The sequence below is a fragment of the Onthophagus taurus genome, chromosome 3 (assembly GCF_036711975.1).
Source record: "Onthophagus taurus isolate NC chromosome 3, IU_Otau_3.0, whole genome shotgun sequence".
In the NCBI taxonomy this organism is placed as follows: Eukaryota; Metazoa; Arthropoda; class Insecta; order Coleoptera; family Scarabaeidae; genus Onthophagus; species Onthophagus taurus.
Genome location: NC_091968.1, coordinates 24,924,619 through 24,942,179, shown reverse-complemented (window position 1 = coordinate 24,942,179; position 17,561 = coordinate 24,924,619). Strand labels below are relative to the sequence as shown.

Here is a 17,561-nt window from a genome sequence, read left to right as displayed (position 1 = left end):
GGAGTAAAAGAAACGCAAGACGTAGACTGAGTTGGAGAACCAAACCAAACCAAAGGCGGAGAGCTCTCAGAAGTTTCTTAACCGCGTTAGAGTGTATAACTTTTTCTTTTGCACCTTTTGCACGATTTTACGCGTGAAAAACATTCTGCAAAGTGATTCTTTTTATCATTACAACTTGATAAGTGTTATGTGATTTAGCTTAAGTGATTAATTCTTCACTCCCAACAAAAAATTAAGAAACAAGGTTTTTGGTGAGTTATGATTTTACTTTTTCTTAAGCGCCCACATGTTTCGCGTTGTTTTTTTGAATAAAAGTAATCAAAATAAAAAGATACTTCGCTTAAGTTGAATCTTTATAATCAATTTTTCGTTTGAATTCTAATCAGTTAAGATTTCAAACAAATCTAATAATATCTTTTTAAAGTGACTAAGTATTCAAGTCCTGCCATAAACCAATAAAACTATTAAAATGAGGGGCAATTTGAAACCATCTGGTTTGTACCCAGAAATAGCATTAAATAAGAAAGGAGACAAAGAAAAATCGGTTTCAATTTTCAAAACAAAAAGGGAGTTCCCTTTAAATGCAAGATTTTCTAAGAAACCAAAACGATATTTTTAGCCCGGTTCAAAATTTGTTTTGTTAAATAAATATTCCAAGAATTTCTTAATCGCTTCGTATTAATTTCTTAATGAATTAAACCAGAAATTGTAACACCTACAAAAAAATTTGTGATTAATTTAAATATTGAAAGAATTAAACAAGGCGTTGGTTAACCTTGCAAAAAAGATATTTTAGAAAGAATTTTCTAATTAATCATTAACGATTGTTATGTAAAACATAAAAAGATTTAATTTTGCAGAGGAAAAAATGAGATTCATGTATTAACCATAAACTAAACAACGTTTTACCTTCGAACTTACGTAATCAGCGCACCTTTTACTTTCTTTAGGAAAAGGTCAACATCAATATTCTTAGTTAAGTACTTAGAAAATAATTTTATAAGATATTACCCATTTTTTGACATAACCTTAAAACTAATTTCAATAATTACTCAATTTTATTAAATTTAAACTTGATTCATACAAAATCCTTTTTTATACTTGATTATGACTCACAATCGATAATTTTTGGTGAAATATTTATGGAAAATTACAAAAAAATGACATAACCTCAAACTCCAAAAAGTTATTTCCCAACTTATAGTATAATATATGAGTTTTTACGCTAGAATAACCAAATTTTTTCTTAAAAATCATAAAATACTTGTAATGAAATAAATTCACTTCTTCACACTTGGGTTTTGAGTCTTTGAGTACCTCCTCAAGTGGCCACGGATCATTGAACCGTGTCTTACGGCAGACTGTGTTCACGGTTCATTGAAGAGGGCAAACGGTTTCCCGTGCCCTTTGTCCACTTTGAGAGTTTCGTTTCGGAGAGTGCGCGCGCTCCCAATTTAAAACGCATTTTGTAATCTAACCTCACCTTAAAAAAATAACATAAAAAAGATAAAATAAAAGGATAAAGTTTTTTTTATACTTACAATTAATGCGGAGAAAATAAGGTTTAATATTTTAAAATGGAACACAATTGGAAAGTGGTTGAAATGATAAAAAAGATATAAACAGAAAAGAAAATGTTTTGACGACCACCTGTAAATCGATAAATCTTTAAAACACAGCCAGAGGGTTTCTTTTCGAATTCGTTTCTGTTTTAACCTAGATTTCTAAGACTTTGTAATGATCATTTATGTTTTAGCCATAATTATAAGATTCTTTGTGTTTTCTTCTAAATTATAGCAACTTTCTTTAATACGACAGTAACTGTCAAAAATTATTAAGGTGCCATCTATCGGTAAAATATTAGTTTAAAATGATTAATGAAAATAATTACAAATAATATTTTTCTTTTACAATTTAATATGTTTTTAATAATTAATAAAATATTAATTAATTTTTATATTAAAGAATCAGAATAAGACTTATAATTAAGTCACTAAGACAACTGATATATTATGATTAGGTTATGTCTGGTTGGGTAATGTCAAAAGTGTCATAAAAAAGGTATTGAAGGAATTCAACTTATCTTTGGTCCCATATTTTCGAAATAAAGCCATTAAAAAGATTATTGGATGAATCCAAGATCGTTGATACAATTTCATTTGTAAGAATCTTAATATATTAACTTATATTTAATTCGTTTTGACGTAAAAATGCTTTGTTTTCTTCTAAATTATAGCAACTTTCTTTAATACGACAGTAACTGTCAAAAATTATTAAAGTGCCATCTATCGGTAAAATATTAATTTAAAAATGATTAATGAAAATAATTACAAATGAGATTTTTTTTTGCAATTTAATATTTTGAATAATTAATAAAGTCTTAATTAATTTTTATATTAAAGAATCAGAATAAGACTTAAAATTAAGTCACTAAGACAACTGATATATTATGATTAGGTTATGTCTGGTTGGGTAATGTCAAAAGTGTCATAAAAAAGGTGTTGAAGGAATTCAACTTATCTTTGGTCCCGTATTTTCCAAATAAAACCATTGAGAAGATTATTGGATGAATCCAAAACCGCTGATACAATTTCATTCGTAAGAATCTTAACATATTAACTTATTTTTAATTCGTTTTGGCGTAAAAATGCTTTGTTTTCTTCTAAATTATTGCAACTTTCTGTTATACGACAGTAACTGTCGAAAATTATTAAAGTGCCATCTATCGGTAAAATATTAATTTAAAAATGATTAATGAAAATAATTACAAATGAGATTTTTTTTTGCAATTTAATATTTTGAATAATTAATAAAGTCTTAATTAATTTTTATATTAAAGAATCAGAATAAGACTTAAAATTAAGTCACTAAGACAACTGATATATTATGATTAGGTTATGTCTGGTTGGGTAATGTCAAAAGTGTCATAAAAAAGGTGTTGAAGGAATTCAACTTATCTTTGGTCCCGTATTTTCCAAATAAAACCATTGAGAAGATTATTGGATGAATCCAAAACCGCTGATACAATTTCATTCGTAAGAATCTTAACATATTAACTTATTTTTAATTCGTTTTGGCGTAAAAATGCTTTGTTTTCTTCTAAATTATTGCAACTTTCTGTTATACGACAGTAACTGTCGAAAATTATTAAAGTGCCATCTATCGGTAAAATATTAATTTAAAAATGATTAATGAAAATAATTACAAATGAGATTTTTTTTTGCAATTTAATATTTTGAATAATTAATAAAGTCTTAATTAATTTTTATATTAAAGAATCAGAATAAGACTTAAAATTAAGTCACTAAGACAACTGATATATTATGATTAGGTTATGTCTGGTTGGGTAATGTCAAAAGTGTCATAAAAAAGGTGTTGAACGAATTCAACTTATCTTTGGTCCCGTATTTTTCAAATAAAGCCATTGAGAAGATTATTGGATGAATCCAACACCGTTGATACAATTTCATTTGTAAGAATCTTAACATATTAACTTATTTTTAATTCGTTTTGGCGTAAAAATGCTTTGTTTTCTTCTAAATTATAGCAACTTTCTGTAATACGACAGTAACTGTCAAAAATTATTAAAGTGCCATCTATCGGTAAAATATTAATTTAAAAATGATTAATGAAAATAATTACAAATGAGATTTTTTTTTGCAATTTAATATTTTGAATAATTAATAAAGTCTTAATCAATTTTTATATTAAAGAATCAGAATAAGACTTAAAATTAAGTCACTAAGACAACTGATATATTATGATTAGGTTATGTCTGGTTGGGTAATGTCAAAAGTGTCATAAAAAAGGTGTTGAACGAATTCAACTTATCTTTGGTCCCGTATTTTTCAAATAAAGCCATTGAGAAGATTATTGGATGAATCCAACACCGTTGATACAATTTCATTTGTGAGAATCTTAACATATTAACTTATTTTTAATTCGTTTTGGCGTAAAAATGCTTTGTTTTCTTCTAAATTATTGCAACTTTCTGTTATACGACAGTAACTGTCGAAAATTATTAAAGTGCCATCTATCGGTAAAATATTAATTTAAAAATGATTAATGAAAATAATTACAAATAAGATTTTTCTTTTGCAATTTAATATTTTTTAATAATTAATAAAGTCTTAATCAATTTTTATATTAAAGAATCAAAATTAGGACTTAAAATTAAGTCACTAAGACAACTGATATATTATGATTATTATGATTAGGTTATGTCTGGTTGGGTAATGTCAAAAGTGTCATAAAAAAGGTGTTGAAGGAATTCAACTTATCTTTGGTCCCGTATTTTCCAAATAAAACCATTGAGAAGATTATTGGATGAATCCAACACCGCTGATACAATTTCATTCGTAAGAATCTTAACATATTTACTTATTTTTAATTCGTTTTGGCGTAAAAATGCTTTGTTTTCTTCTAAATTATTGCAACTTTCTGTAATACGACAGTAACTGTCAAAAATTATTAAAGTGCCATCTATCGGTAAAATATTAATTTAAAAATGATTAATGAAAATAATTACAAATAAGATTTTTCTTTCGCAATTTAATGCTTTTAATAATTAATAAAGTCTTAATTAATTTTTAAATTAAAGACTCAAAATTAGAACTTAAAATTAAGTCACTGATATATGATTAGGTTATGTCAGGTTGGGTAATGTCAAAAGTGTCATAAAAAAGGTATTGAAGGAATTCAACATATTTTTGGCACCGTATTTTCCAAATAAGATTATTGGATGAATCCAACACCGTTGATACAATTTCATTAGTAAGAATCTTAATGTATTAACTTATTTTTAATTCATTTTGACAGTTAGAATTTTCAAACACCTTTAACCTATAAATAGTTGTTTATTAATTTTTAAACAATTTTTAGCTATATATAAACTAAAAGAAATGCGAAGAATGTAATGACTCGATAAGAAAACTACGCAAGTTTTATTATTATATTAAAACCGGTTCATAGACCGAACGTTACACAAAAACACTTAAGTTTGCAAATTCTTATTTACCTCTTTTAATTTTAATTAAGCAGAACTAATGGGTTATAAATAAAGCTTTCCTTGATTAATTAATAAGCTAACCAAAAAAATGCACCACTTTCTTTTCACACACTCCAATTTACTCTCATAACTACTTATCAATTAACCGTCTTCCTTCCATCGTTAAAAGAAAACGAAAGACGTTTTCAGTATCAATTACTGTGCCAGAACGGTTAATTATAGCGTGAATGACCGGACGGTCTGTTTCTTCTAATTAAATGAGGGATCCCTTTCATCAGCTGTGTTGATAATAAAGATATCTGGTTAAATGAGTTGAATTCAAATACAAACTAGATTTACTTTCGTTCATCTTTAAAAAAAGATATTGTTATCGAGTTTCTCACGTTGGAACATTATCCCCTTTGTGTTTTTCTTTATGGTTTCGGATGTAAACAATCCTTTTCTTAAAAACCTCCGCCACAAAACACAAGAGGGGATGTGTGTCAAGTGCACAACTCGGAGAATATTCCCACAAAGTTACAATGACTTCGATGCTTTGTGACCGCGAAATTTAATCATTACAAATTTAATTTGATTAGATATAGAACTTTATCCCGTTTAAAAATGACTCAACCTTTATGTACACAACTTAATTCTAAAATTCCAAAGGGAGAGTTTTATTTTTGGCACCCACAAAGTTAAAAATGTCCATGTAGATATAAACGGAGAGAGCAAAAACCCGATTCGGAAACACCTTTAAACCGTATTTCCGGTTGTTCTAGATTATTTTAGGTACGCTTTAAGATTTGAACTCGGTAATTTTCTTCGCGGAAATCGCTCTCGTAAAGTTATTTCAAGACTGGTTGTAGTAGTAATCAGAATTTAACCTCTTTATTTACAATTGTTAAGTTTAACGATTCATTTTTTTTTATTAAATTCCATTTCAAATGATTAATTGTAACTAATCTTTTAGAAAATAGGAGTGGTTTTAGAAAAGTAAATGCCGAGATTAATTTGCATACGGCCTTTACGTTCTCTCGGTGTTATTTCTTTTCTATAAAAGAAGAAAAAAATCTCGGACTGGTTTTCTAGATCGGAAACCGAGAGACACAAGTGCAGTATCGAATATTTCAAGGTTTTCTTCTTATAGGTTAAACGATCAAGATGATAATATCACGTTCGTTATTTTTATAAAAACACATCAAATTACACTCATAGGTTATTGATGATTCGTTCATATCATGCTTTATCTACAGAGGTGGTTCTTGTTGTATTGTATTCTTTCTTCGGCTCCCCGTCAGCTGGTGCCCCTCTTTGGTGCCTCATCTCTCTATCGCAAGCTTTAATCAAGTCCATAAAGCACATATATGCGGGTTTGTTGATATCTGTCAATTACAAATGAATAAATTTATTAATAAATGATTAAAAAAAGGATACCACAAACCTAATTAAATCGAATCGTTAAACTTGTCTTCGCTAAGTGAACGTTTGATTCTTGCTTAGTTGCAAAAAGGAATGAAAAAAAGGAACGTGATTGAAAGAACCAAGAACATGTGTAATGATTTCACGTTTCAAGTCGTAACCTAGAAAAACATTGTAAATAATCCTTAGGTTAACCGTTTTAAGGTACCGCTACGATGCGATGGTTAAAAAAGAATGTCTTCGACATCTATCTACAGCTGTTTTAAAAATACGTTATCTTTTAACTTGAGAATATTGATAGTGAAACTATTAAATACACGCCGGGTTTTAGTATTGCAGCAGAGCAAGAGAATGCCACCGCCTTCGGAGTTTCCGGACGTGATTAAGGAGTGGTACAAAACGAATTAAAAGAATATTTCTTATTCTTTTCAAATTGGAAATAAAAAGAACTTTCTATTTTTTAAATTAATCTCGTCTAATTTGAAATGTGTTGAGGAAATTTTGCAATTAGATTCGACCCAATTGCTGTTAACTTTAAAAAAGAAACGGTTTAGAACGAGGAAGTTACATAACCGGGATCAATTAGGACGTTTTTTAAAAAATAAAAAGATTTGCATGCGCGAGCTCGACTTTACAAGACTTGACTGTTTTACTCCAGTTGGTAACCGGTTTAGTTCTTGTTAAATCCTTTTTTGACTCCTCCAAAGGCCACACTGACCCAGATTATGTATGACGAGTTACTATACTAGAATACTAGGTTATTTATAGATTTGTATCATCTCCAAAACCAGTTTTTAACTAGTAATGTTTACAGTTAACTTCTTTAAGCAATCCATACCGTACAATTTCCTCGTTTGGAACGTTTTACAATATTCAATTTGTAAATACTTTACCGTTAGGAATTAACATAAGCAAAAAACGGCATTAAAAATCAAGTTTAACGACCTTTTTAGCAAATCAAAATTTTTTAAACAACACTCTTAAACCAAACTGTATGTTATTTCCGAGACCAAGCGGCGATTCTTTTACGCAACTAGTTCCGTTGCGAATCGACTCCTTTTTTTGCTACAACTTTTTTTTCCAAACCTCGCGTTCTGTACCGTTCTCTTCGTTTTAGAACGCGTCGAACGAACGGTTGCGCAAAATACCGTCGACAAGCGCGCGTTCTGGAATTCCGGTTCGAAGTTGTTGTAATAATAATGGAATGTACATTGGTAAAAATAAATATTTAAAATTTGTTAAAACAGCAAAGAAAATGACGTTTTAAGCAATTTGACATCTCTCACTACTGCCATCTATTAATATTGATTGTAATTAGATAATGCAATTCTTAATTCACAATTAATAAAAACTTAATTTGAGAATGTCTTAAATATATAATCGCTTAAAATAAACTATTTGAGAGTTCAAAAACGTATTAATGTAGATTTTCGTTTAATTTAAACTTTTTTGTAAAATTAAATAATTTTAGCATGACATCAAATTAATATGGATGATCACCGCTAGATGGAGTTAGTAATTGTTTAATAAAATTAATAAATTTCTTTTTATTATTTAAATTAATTAAAGTTAATCGACTTACCTTCATATTATTTTAATAAATCCCTACAATTTTCTTAAATTCCCACAATTTACAACTAACGATATAAAAAAGTGAGGTTATATATTTTTCGCCGAAAACTTCGCCGATTGATTTACGGAGAAAAACAACTTCGTGGAACCTATAATCACCTTAAATAAACAATTTGGGAGTTCAAAAACGTGTTTTGATGGGATTTTTAGTTAAATTAACCTTTTTTTTTTCGTAGAATATGACACTTAAGTGACTCGGTATTTGTCGTTACCAACCCAATTTTTTTTTTATTTTTACGATTAATATTAATAAATAAAATTAATTTTCAAATATATTTGTGTTACATAATAGACTTTGCAAACTTAAATTAAAAATAATAAGAATTCAAATATTTAATATAATTAATTTTTCATAAATTAAAAAAAAAATAAAGAAAATCACTACAAATTTTTATCTTGTCAATTTGACGTTTAATTAATTTTCCTAACCTATATTTTGATTCAATTAAAAACAGTAAAAAAAATTTTTAATTATTGGAATTAATTAATTATTTCAAGTTAATTAAGTTAATCGACTTACCTTCTTGTTATTTTAATAAATCCCTACAATTTTCTTAAATCCCCACAATTTAAAATTAACGAAATAAAAAGTGAGGTTATACTTTTTCGCCGATTGATTTACGTGGAAAAATAACTTCGTGGTATAATCACCATAAATAAACAATTTGGGAGTTCAAAAACGTGTTTTGATGGGAACTTCGTTTAATTTAAATTTTTTTCTCGCAAATTTGGATAATTTTAGGAAGACATCAAATTAATATGGATAATCACCGCTAGATTGAGTTACCAACTGTTTAATAAAAAATAGAATGAAATAATTAATAACAAAAATGTTTTAATTAGGAATTAATTAATTATTTAAAGTTAATAATCACCTTAAATAACCAATTTGAGAGATCAAAAACGTGTTTTGATGGGATTTTCGGTTAAATTAAACCTTTTTTTTTCGTAAAATATGACACTTAAGTGACTCGGTATTTGTCGTTACCAACCCAATTTTTTTTTTATTTTTACGATTAATATTAATAAATAAAATTAATTTTCAAATATATTTGTATTGCATAATAGACTTTGCAAACTTAAATTAAAAATAATAAGAATTCAAATATTTAATAAAATTAATTTTTCATAAATTAAAATAACCCAAAATAGATTCTTATCTTGTCAATTTGACGTTTAAAATTAATTTTCCTAACCTAAATTTTGGTTCAATTAAAATTAGAAAAGAATTTTTTTCTTTACAAATTCATTAAAAATTCTTCGTCGTATTGAAACGAAATTTTCACACACCATACCGAATGAAAATTCTTTTAACGACCAATTTCCGAAAGCTGGGAGCGCGTTCCACATTCAAAAGTGCTTTTCTCAATCGTGAAAGTATGAACATCTCTCGTCAGTCTCCTGTTGGTGAAAGCCAAATGGGCCAGAAACGATCAAGTTTATACTTACTTAAAAAAAAATAGTGTTTATTTAAACTTTCGTCTAATCCAAACACTTTTAAGTTCTTTTGGATCCCCCAAAATTGTTTTAATCTAAACTTAGAAATTGAATTAACGCAGAATCTTTTAGATTAAATTAAAAGTTATTTATTGTTATAAATTTGTTTTTAGAAACACCAGAAATAATTTAGTTAACACACAAAAAAATGCAGATTTCTCTTCTTGTTATTTTAAGAGAAATCAAGTTCTTAAATAAGCCGGGTTGATAAAACGCGTGAAAATGACGTTAATCGTACGTGTAAAATGTTGTAGTTTGGCCTAATAACAATTTCAAGCTTTCTTCGTAAATATTTTCTAACATCAAACCGTATAACTGGTTTTATTCTCCTATTTTTGGAACAGTATTCTTTTTACTAAGAAACTAACGTTTAAGAACTGTTAACTCGCCAAATACGCATCCTTTACTTGGTATCATTTTAGAAACGGCACTTTTTGCTTCTTGTACGTCGTCATGAATGTACCGTTTTGTTTTTGCGTTAATCGATGATGAGGCGAAGAAGAATGGAGATGGTGAAGATAAATAGCTTTTCAGTTAATACGTTTATAATCTGTATTTTCTAGGTCAAACCGGATTCTTTTCGTTTTAATTCAGCATTGTTTTTGTGAAGGAAAAAAGAAACAGTAAGAGATAACACAAATGATTCGATTGCGAATTAGATAAATAAACAGAAACATAAACTGTGTAATAGAAATCGTTAGATAACTGCGAAAAGGAAGTTGAGTATTTGCTAATCGAGACATTTGTTCCATTTTCATTATTTTGTTACGTGAACGTTTGCAAAACGGGACGATGAACTGATACTTGCACGTGAATTGAATGATTAATTAAGATTCGCAAAAAGTTAATCGAGTTGAACAGTTACTTGGGATCTTATTTCTATTATTACACAAAAACGTTTTAGAAATTGTAAAAAATGCTTTTTCCTGGAACTCGTAAAGCTAAAAAATTCTAGGCATTATTTGTTACGTTTCTGAGCTCACATCGGTGAAATAAGTCATGTGTCTCGATGAATAATAACTCAGTTTTTACATTTTCCTTAAACAAACAACACTCTTATCTTGATTTTTACACTGCAGTTAACAAAAACAATTACATATTCGAGAGTATATCATGAAAACATTTAGAAAGTGTAGTTTTAAATTGTTTAATTTGAGGAAAATTAAACGAAAACGAAGGTAAATACAAGAATTCGATTTCTTCACAACAAAAAAAGGCTCTGATTCAACTCGGTGACTCATACGTGTAACAATTTATGTTTTAAACGTGTAACAGCTCTTCTAACTTTAAAATTTTAATTCATTTTTGATTTTAAAGTTCAAGGATTATAACATAACCTGAAAATGTCAAAAAAAAATATAAACATAACCTCAAAAAATGTTTTTGCATTAATCAATTAAATATTGAATTAAATAATTCCTGATAAATTATGTTAGTATGAAGGAGTGGATTCTAAAATTCCTGGTAATAGCAATAAAATAGCTACAACAACAACTTTCACTTATGTACTTCTTGTTATGGCTCGTCGACCACATTGACCAAATGTCATAGTACCATTGTTGCGAATGCTAAACCCACGGTCCGTGCATCCGTGCCAATTTTGCAAAACTTCTTATGAAATCTTAAAAGAAAATAAGCACTAAAATTAATGATACCACAGAAAAATGATAGGTAACGTTAACTTAACAGTAAAAAATGTACAAGTTCGCACCAACACTAATTAGTTGATTGTTAATTACGTAAGTACACCTAACATTCAATTAAAAACCGATTAAAAGCGATTAAAGTGTTCGTACACCTTCACAAATTAACTTGTAAAGTTGGTTTAATGTCAATTTAGGAAACTTAACCTCAAAATTTCAAATAATTTGATTCAATTTGACGTTTGATTCAATAGATGGCGCTGCAACACCTTCAATCAACTAAAAAATGATATTGTTGAAGAATTTACTTTTAAATTTTAAAAATTTTTTAATATATAGATTTTATAAAGAGAAATCTTTAATTATGCTATTAAATAATAATTAAATATATTAATTTAAATTATTAACCTAAAATTCAAAAATGTAAACAATGCAACATAACCTCAAAAATTGAAGAATTCAATATTTATTTAATTAAATAAATTTTTCTTGCAGAAATGGTCAACCATCAACACAACACTTAACTGAAAAGATGTCGTCGGCGATTTGTCAACATTTCGTCCAAAACGCTTGGAAAAAAGATTTATGCTCAAACTGTTTTAAATCGAAAGATGAACACAATCAAGAATGCCCACCAAAATTAAAAGCAACCCCAATTAAATTGAAGAAACCCATCGAAAGCATCATAAAAACGAGCTCAAATAAATCATTAAAACCAAAACGTTCAGTGGAATTTACCAAAGAACTTGTAGAAATTATCGGTTTTGGTGGCGAAGATTGTTTTTCTGATGAAGAAATCGACGAAGATGGTGAGGAAACGAGTGATGATGATGATGATTTTTTAAACGATGATAAGGAACTTGAGAAATTAACAAAAAATAATACAGAATTTAATGCAAATTTACCTCCGATCACAATTGAAAATGGAAATGAAACGAAGAAAAGTTATACTCATTTATTGTTAGGAAGACCTCAATTAGATTCTGAAGGAAAAAAGCAAACCCTTTTAGTATCTGTAACACCTTTTGGTCAAGGTGAAAATTCAAGTATAACAGGAAATAATCGGAAATATAATATTAATAATAATAAAAATGGTATATCACATATCCCCGTAGCTAAAAATGTTGTTAAAGATAAAGAAATAAAAGAAAAAGAACCAACTAACGTTATTTTAACATCTTACACAACAAAAAGTTCAGAAAAGGAAAAATCTCTTTTAGATGAAATATCCGAAACGTTAGAAAAAAGCAAAAATCCAATTCAAATTGTAAATAACCGTAAAAAAATCGAAACCGAAATTCTATTAAAACCAGATTCGATAACGAATAAAGACAACGTTAATAAAAAGCAGGATGATGAAGGAATTTCTTTGAATGAAGAGTCCGATAATGTTAAAGGTAAATCTACGATTTCTGAAAGAAAGAATGGGTTAAGTCGGACGGCGATTATTAAAAAAGATCAAGAAAAGCCGATTATTTATCAAACTTCAACCGCTAAAATTGAACTAATGAACACAAAAAATTTAAATTCTAATAATAAAGACAAAATTAATAAATTGGATGTTAATGGAAAAGAAAAAATTCTTCTACATAAAGATAACGAGAAAAATGATTTAGAAAAAAGGGTTTCTTTGAATGACAATAAAATTGATGTTAAAATGAGTAAGGAGAATGTAAAAGAAAAAGTAGAAGTTAAAGAAGATGAAGTGTCCGATACGAGTTTAACAAGTACTGGGAGTTCAAGTAGCGAGGAAAATTCTTTAATAATTGAAGAAAATAAACAAATTCCAGGTAAATTTTAAGAAAAACTAACAATAAATTAAGTTTGTAGAATCATTAATTTTTTTCTCAATAGATGGCGCTACTTACTGTGTTAAATTGTAAACAAAACAAACATAACCTCAAAAATTTTAAAGTAATTTTTTTCGTTTAGAAGTAATAATAACTCCATCACAAAATTGCCAATACTACTATACTAGAATAGTAGGTTATTTATAGATTTTTTCGATTATATCATCAACAAAACTAGTTTTTAATTAGTAATGTTTACAGTTAACTTCTTTAAGCAATCCATAACGTACAATTTCCTCGTTTGGAACGTTTTAAAATATTCAATTAGTACATACTTTACCGTTAGGAATTAACATAAACAAAAAACGGCACCAAAAATCAAATTTAACGACCTTTTTAGCAAATCAAAATTTTATAAATAACATTTTTGGACCAAACTATGTTATTTTTTATCTCAATAGATGGCGTTAGTGTGTTAAATTGTAAACAAAACGAACATAACCTCAAAAATTTTAAAGTAATTTTTTTCGTTTAGAATTAGTAATTTCATCACAAAATAGAGAATACTACTATACTAGAATAGTAAGTTATTTATAGATTTTTCGATATTATCATCTCCAAAATCAGTTCTTAACTAATAATGTTTACAGTTAACTTCTTTAAACAATCCATAGCGTACAATTTCCTCGTTTGGAACGTTTTAAAATATTCAATTTGTAAATACTTTACCGTTAGGAATTAACATAAGCAAAAAACGGCATCAAAAATCAAATTTAACGACCTTTTTAGCAACTCAAAATTATTTTATAAATAACATTTTTAAAGCAAACTATGTTACTTTTTATCTCAATAGATGGCGTTAGTGCGTTAAATTGTAAACAAAACGAACATAACCCCAAAAATTTTAAAGTATTTTTTTTCTTTTAGAATTAAAAATTCCATCACAAAATCGCGAACAACCCGATGGTCGTGCTGATCCCGAAGAATCTGAACCTCCTGCTTTACCATTAACACCACCCCCAACGTTTGATTCATCTCATAACAGTTCGTTTTTACATGGGCAAGTTAAAACAAGTACGATTCAAGATAAACCGAAAATTCCTTGTAAACCGTCCACTATTCTTATAAGAAAACCGATAAATAACGTTCCATCAATTGAAAATCATCCACAACCGGTTGTTTTAACAACTTTTATACCCAACACTGAAAATAAATCGGAAACTAATTTAAACCAAAATTTAGTTTCGACTAATAATTTAATTAACGGAAAACCGAAAGTTGTTAAATTAGAAAAACAAGATTCTGGTAGTAAAAGAAAAGCTCCTAAACCACCGTTACCTGACGATGAGAAAATTGATGATAAAAAGGATCGATTTTCGATGTTGATTAATAATCAAAGGATTAAATCGCCGAAATTAGAAGATATTTATGCAAATAGTTACCAAGGTTTACCCCCGGAACCGCTTCCAAGAAGATCTTTATCGTTATCCTCCGATAATTTATTAGCACAAAGTGAAGAGAAGAAAAAGCGAGCTCGATTTTCGTTAAAAAAATTTTTACGCATGGGTTCAAACAAAGATTTAAATAAAACACCAACTCAAAATGATTTGCAACAACAAAAAATTAATTTAACAATACCAGAAGATTTCGGACCAGCCCCTCAAATAAAACCAAGATTAGTTATTGTTCATCCATCGGAATTAAATGGTGATAAAGTTGAGGTTGTTTCGAAAACACCATCAGCATCGTTTCAAGATGTTCCAGATTATTCAAATTTGAATCAATTAAATAAATCGGTTATGAAACCAGCTCCTCCACCAAGAAATTACGAAGATTACACCCCAAAACCGAATCTTCCGCATCCCCCGAAATCACAACAAGTTATAAACAAACAAAAAGAATACTCGAAAATATTAAATTCAAAAAAAGTCGAAACTGTTTATGCCAATATTGGTGAGGTTAGATCGGCTTTAACGCCGAATAAACCCCATCGAACTGCGAGTATGCGAGAAAGAGAAGCTCAACAACAAAAAAGAGCTAATAATAATAATAATAATAATGGTTATGAAAATGTGAATGTTAAAAATTTAAATTCCAATTCAAACTCGAACGAAAATTATTACGATTATGTTAATAATCGTTCGAGTTCACCCGAATGTGATTCAAAAACTAACGGGAATAGAAGAGAACTTAATGGGTTAAGTCAAAAATCGGAAAGCAATATTGATATTTCTTCAGAAAATTATTATAATAATAATAAATATCAAAATTGCGGGATTATTCCAAGATCGCTGTCTTTAACTTATTGCGGAAGTGAAACCGAATCGGAAATTTATTCACCTTATAGTTTTTGTGGAAGCGAATCTGAGGTAAATTAATAATTAACTTTAAAAAATAATTAATTAAAAAGAATTAGGTTATGTTATGATTTCGCTGTCATTTTCGCGAAATTGTTGTGTCACTCAAAAGATGGCGGGTATAAAAAATCATTAAGTGGCTTAAAAATCGACAATTTTTTTTTAATCGATGGGAAATCACTCAAGTAATACGTTACAAATAAAAAATAAAGTGCTGAAAAGTGTAAAACTTAACGAAAAATCACGCCGAAATCTAGTGTCGTCAAAGAAATGAAATTTACAGTTTCCTGTAAATTACGGGGCGTTATTTAAATTACGGGGTATTATTTTTCTGGTATTTAAAAACAAATAATTATGTTTATTACACCAACTGTTAATACGGAAATATTTAATGGATTGCATTGTTTTGGATTGGAGAAAAATGTTTTTTTAATTTTTAGTTATAGTACCGTAATTTACAGGAAACTGTAAATGTAATTTCTTCGACGACACTAAAAAAAAGTTTATTTTTAGCTTTATTCTAAAACAATAAGAAATAGACCTATCTAACCCCATATTTGTGTAATCAGAAAAAAATAACGAATTTAATAAGCGAATATCAGTGGTTATTTCCATTTAAAAAAACGAAAATTGTCATAATATCTCAAAATCTAAAACCGCAAACATTTTTTTGATTACGTTATTAAATGCTGTGTAAAAAAAGAGTCCATATAATGTCTTAGTTATAATATAATACTTCACCTATAATAATAACCAAGATAATTGCACTTGTTAGGTTAGTTCTTTCGATTGAAACTTCACAGATTGATTTAGGACGAAAAATCTCTTCGTAGAGTATAAAATCACTTTAAATAAACAGTTTGGGCGTTCAATAACGCGTTATGATGGATTTTTAGGTTCTATTAAGTTTCTTTTTTCATAAAATTTAATAATTTAAGGAAGAAATGCAACAGCTGATTTTAAAATGTCAAAAATAAAATTTAATTTAGATGGATGCCGTTAGATGGGGTGAGCAAATCATTTAAATTCTTAAATTGATGAAAATTATAAATTATGGAGATATTAAATGATTCAAAATTAATAAAATTAATCGACTTACCATCTTTCTATTTTAATAAATTATCCGGATTCTTTAAAATCCTAAAAATTTTAAATTGACGGAAAAAAGTTAGGTTAGTTCTTTCGATTGAAACTTCACAGATTGATTTAGGACGAAAAATCTCTTCGTGGAGTATAAAATCACTTTAAATAGATAGTTTGGGCGTTCAAAAACGCGTTATGATGGGTATTTAGGTTCTATTAAGTTTCTTTTTTCGTAAAATTTAATAATTTTAGGAAGAAATGCAACAGCTGATTTTAAAATGTCAAAAATAAAATTTAATTTAGATGGATGCCGTTAGATGGGGTGAGCAAATCATTTAAATTCTTAAATTGATGAAAATTATAAATTATGGAGATATTAAATGATTCAAAATTAATAAAATTAATCGACTTACCATCTTTCTATTTTAATAAATTATCCGGATTCTTTAAAATCCTAAAAATTTTAAATTGACGGAAAAAAGTTAGGTTAGTTCTTTCGATTGAAACTTCACAGATTGATTTAGGACGAAAAATCTCTTCGTGGAGTATAAAATCACTTTAAATAGATAGTTTGGGCGTTCAAAAACGCGTTATGATGGGTATTTAGGTTCTATTAAGTTTCTTTTTTCGTAAAATTTAATAATTTTAGGAAGAAATGCAACAGCTGATTTTAAAATGTCAAAAATAACATTTAATTTAGATGGATGCCGTTAGATGGGGTGAGCTAATCATTTAAATTCTTAAATTAATGAAAATTATAAATTATGGAATTACTAAATGATTCAAAATTAATAAAATTAATCGACTTACCATCTTTCTATTTTAATAAATTATCCGGATTCTTTAAAATCCCAAAAATTTTAAATTGACGGAAAAAAGTTAGGTTAGTTCTTTCGATTGAAACTTCACATCAAACGAAAAATCTCTTCGTGGAGCATAAAATCACTTTAAATAGACAGTTAGGCGTTCAAAAACACGTTATGATGGGTTTTTAGGTTCTATTAAGTTTCTTTTTTCGTAAAATTTAATAATTTTAGGAAGAAATGCAACAGCTGATTTTAAAATGTCAAAATGACATATTTGAAACGTCAAATTTAAATATTAATTTTTCCAATCATAACCTCAACTTGTCAAAATTTTTTCTTCATTA

General features: G+C 27.9%; 1 protein-coding gene and 2 long non-coding RNA genes across 8 annotated transcripts in view; 1 reads left to right on the top strand and 2 right to left on the bottom strand.

Moving 5' to 3' along the window:
• Positions 1 to 17,561, top strand: part of LOC111416999 (putative uncharacterized protein DDB_G0277255) — a 30,106-nt gene that overhangs the window by 10,973 nt on the left and 1,572 nt on the right. Inside the window, exons 1-3 of one of the 4 annotated variants that reach the window (XM_071195440.1) lie at positions 27 to 251; positions 11,677 to 12,971; positions 13,899 to 15,340. In XM_071195440.1, coding sequence (XP_071051541.1) covers positions 11,714 to 12,971; positions 13,899 to 15,340 — 2,700 coding nt within the window. In that variant the 5' untranslated portion in view covers positions 27 to 251; positions 11,677 to 11,713. Of the gene's footprint in view, positions 1 to 26; positions 252 to 10,584; positions 10,717 to 11,098; positions 11,278 to 11,676; positions 12,972 to 13,898; positions 15,341 to 17,561 lie in introns of those variants that run through there. The other 3 variants (XM_071195439.1, XM_071195442.1, XM_071195441.1) reach the window with 3 other exon arrangements.
• Positions 4,925 to 8,904, bottom strand: LOC111417002 (uncharacterized). Of its 3 annotated transcripts, none has more exons than XR_011640136.1 (3): positions 8,562 to 8,904; positions 6,432 to 6,570; positions 4,925 to 6,372 (listed from the first exon to the last, which is right to left on the bottom strand). It is a non-coding gene; the product is annotated as an uncharacterized lncRNA (long non-coding RNA). The 3 variants fall into 3 exon arrangements; XR_011640135.1 differs by lacking the exon at positions 8,562 to 8,904 and adding an exon at positions 7,992 to 8,321; XR_011640134.1 differs by lacking the exon at positions 8,562 to 8,904 and having other exon boundaries at positions 6,432 to 7,791.
• Positions 10,670 to 17,368, bottom strand: LOC139429579 (uncharacterized). The gene is made up of 2 exons (XR_011640137.1): positions 16,428 to 17,368; positions 10,670 to 11,159 (listed from the first exon to the last, which is right to left on the bottom strand). It is a non-coding gene; the product is annotated as an uncharacterized lncRNA (long non-coding RNA).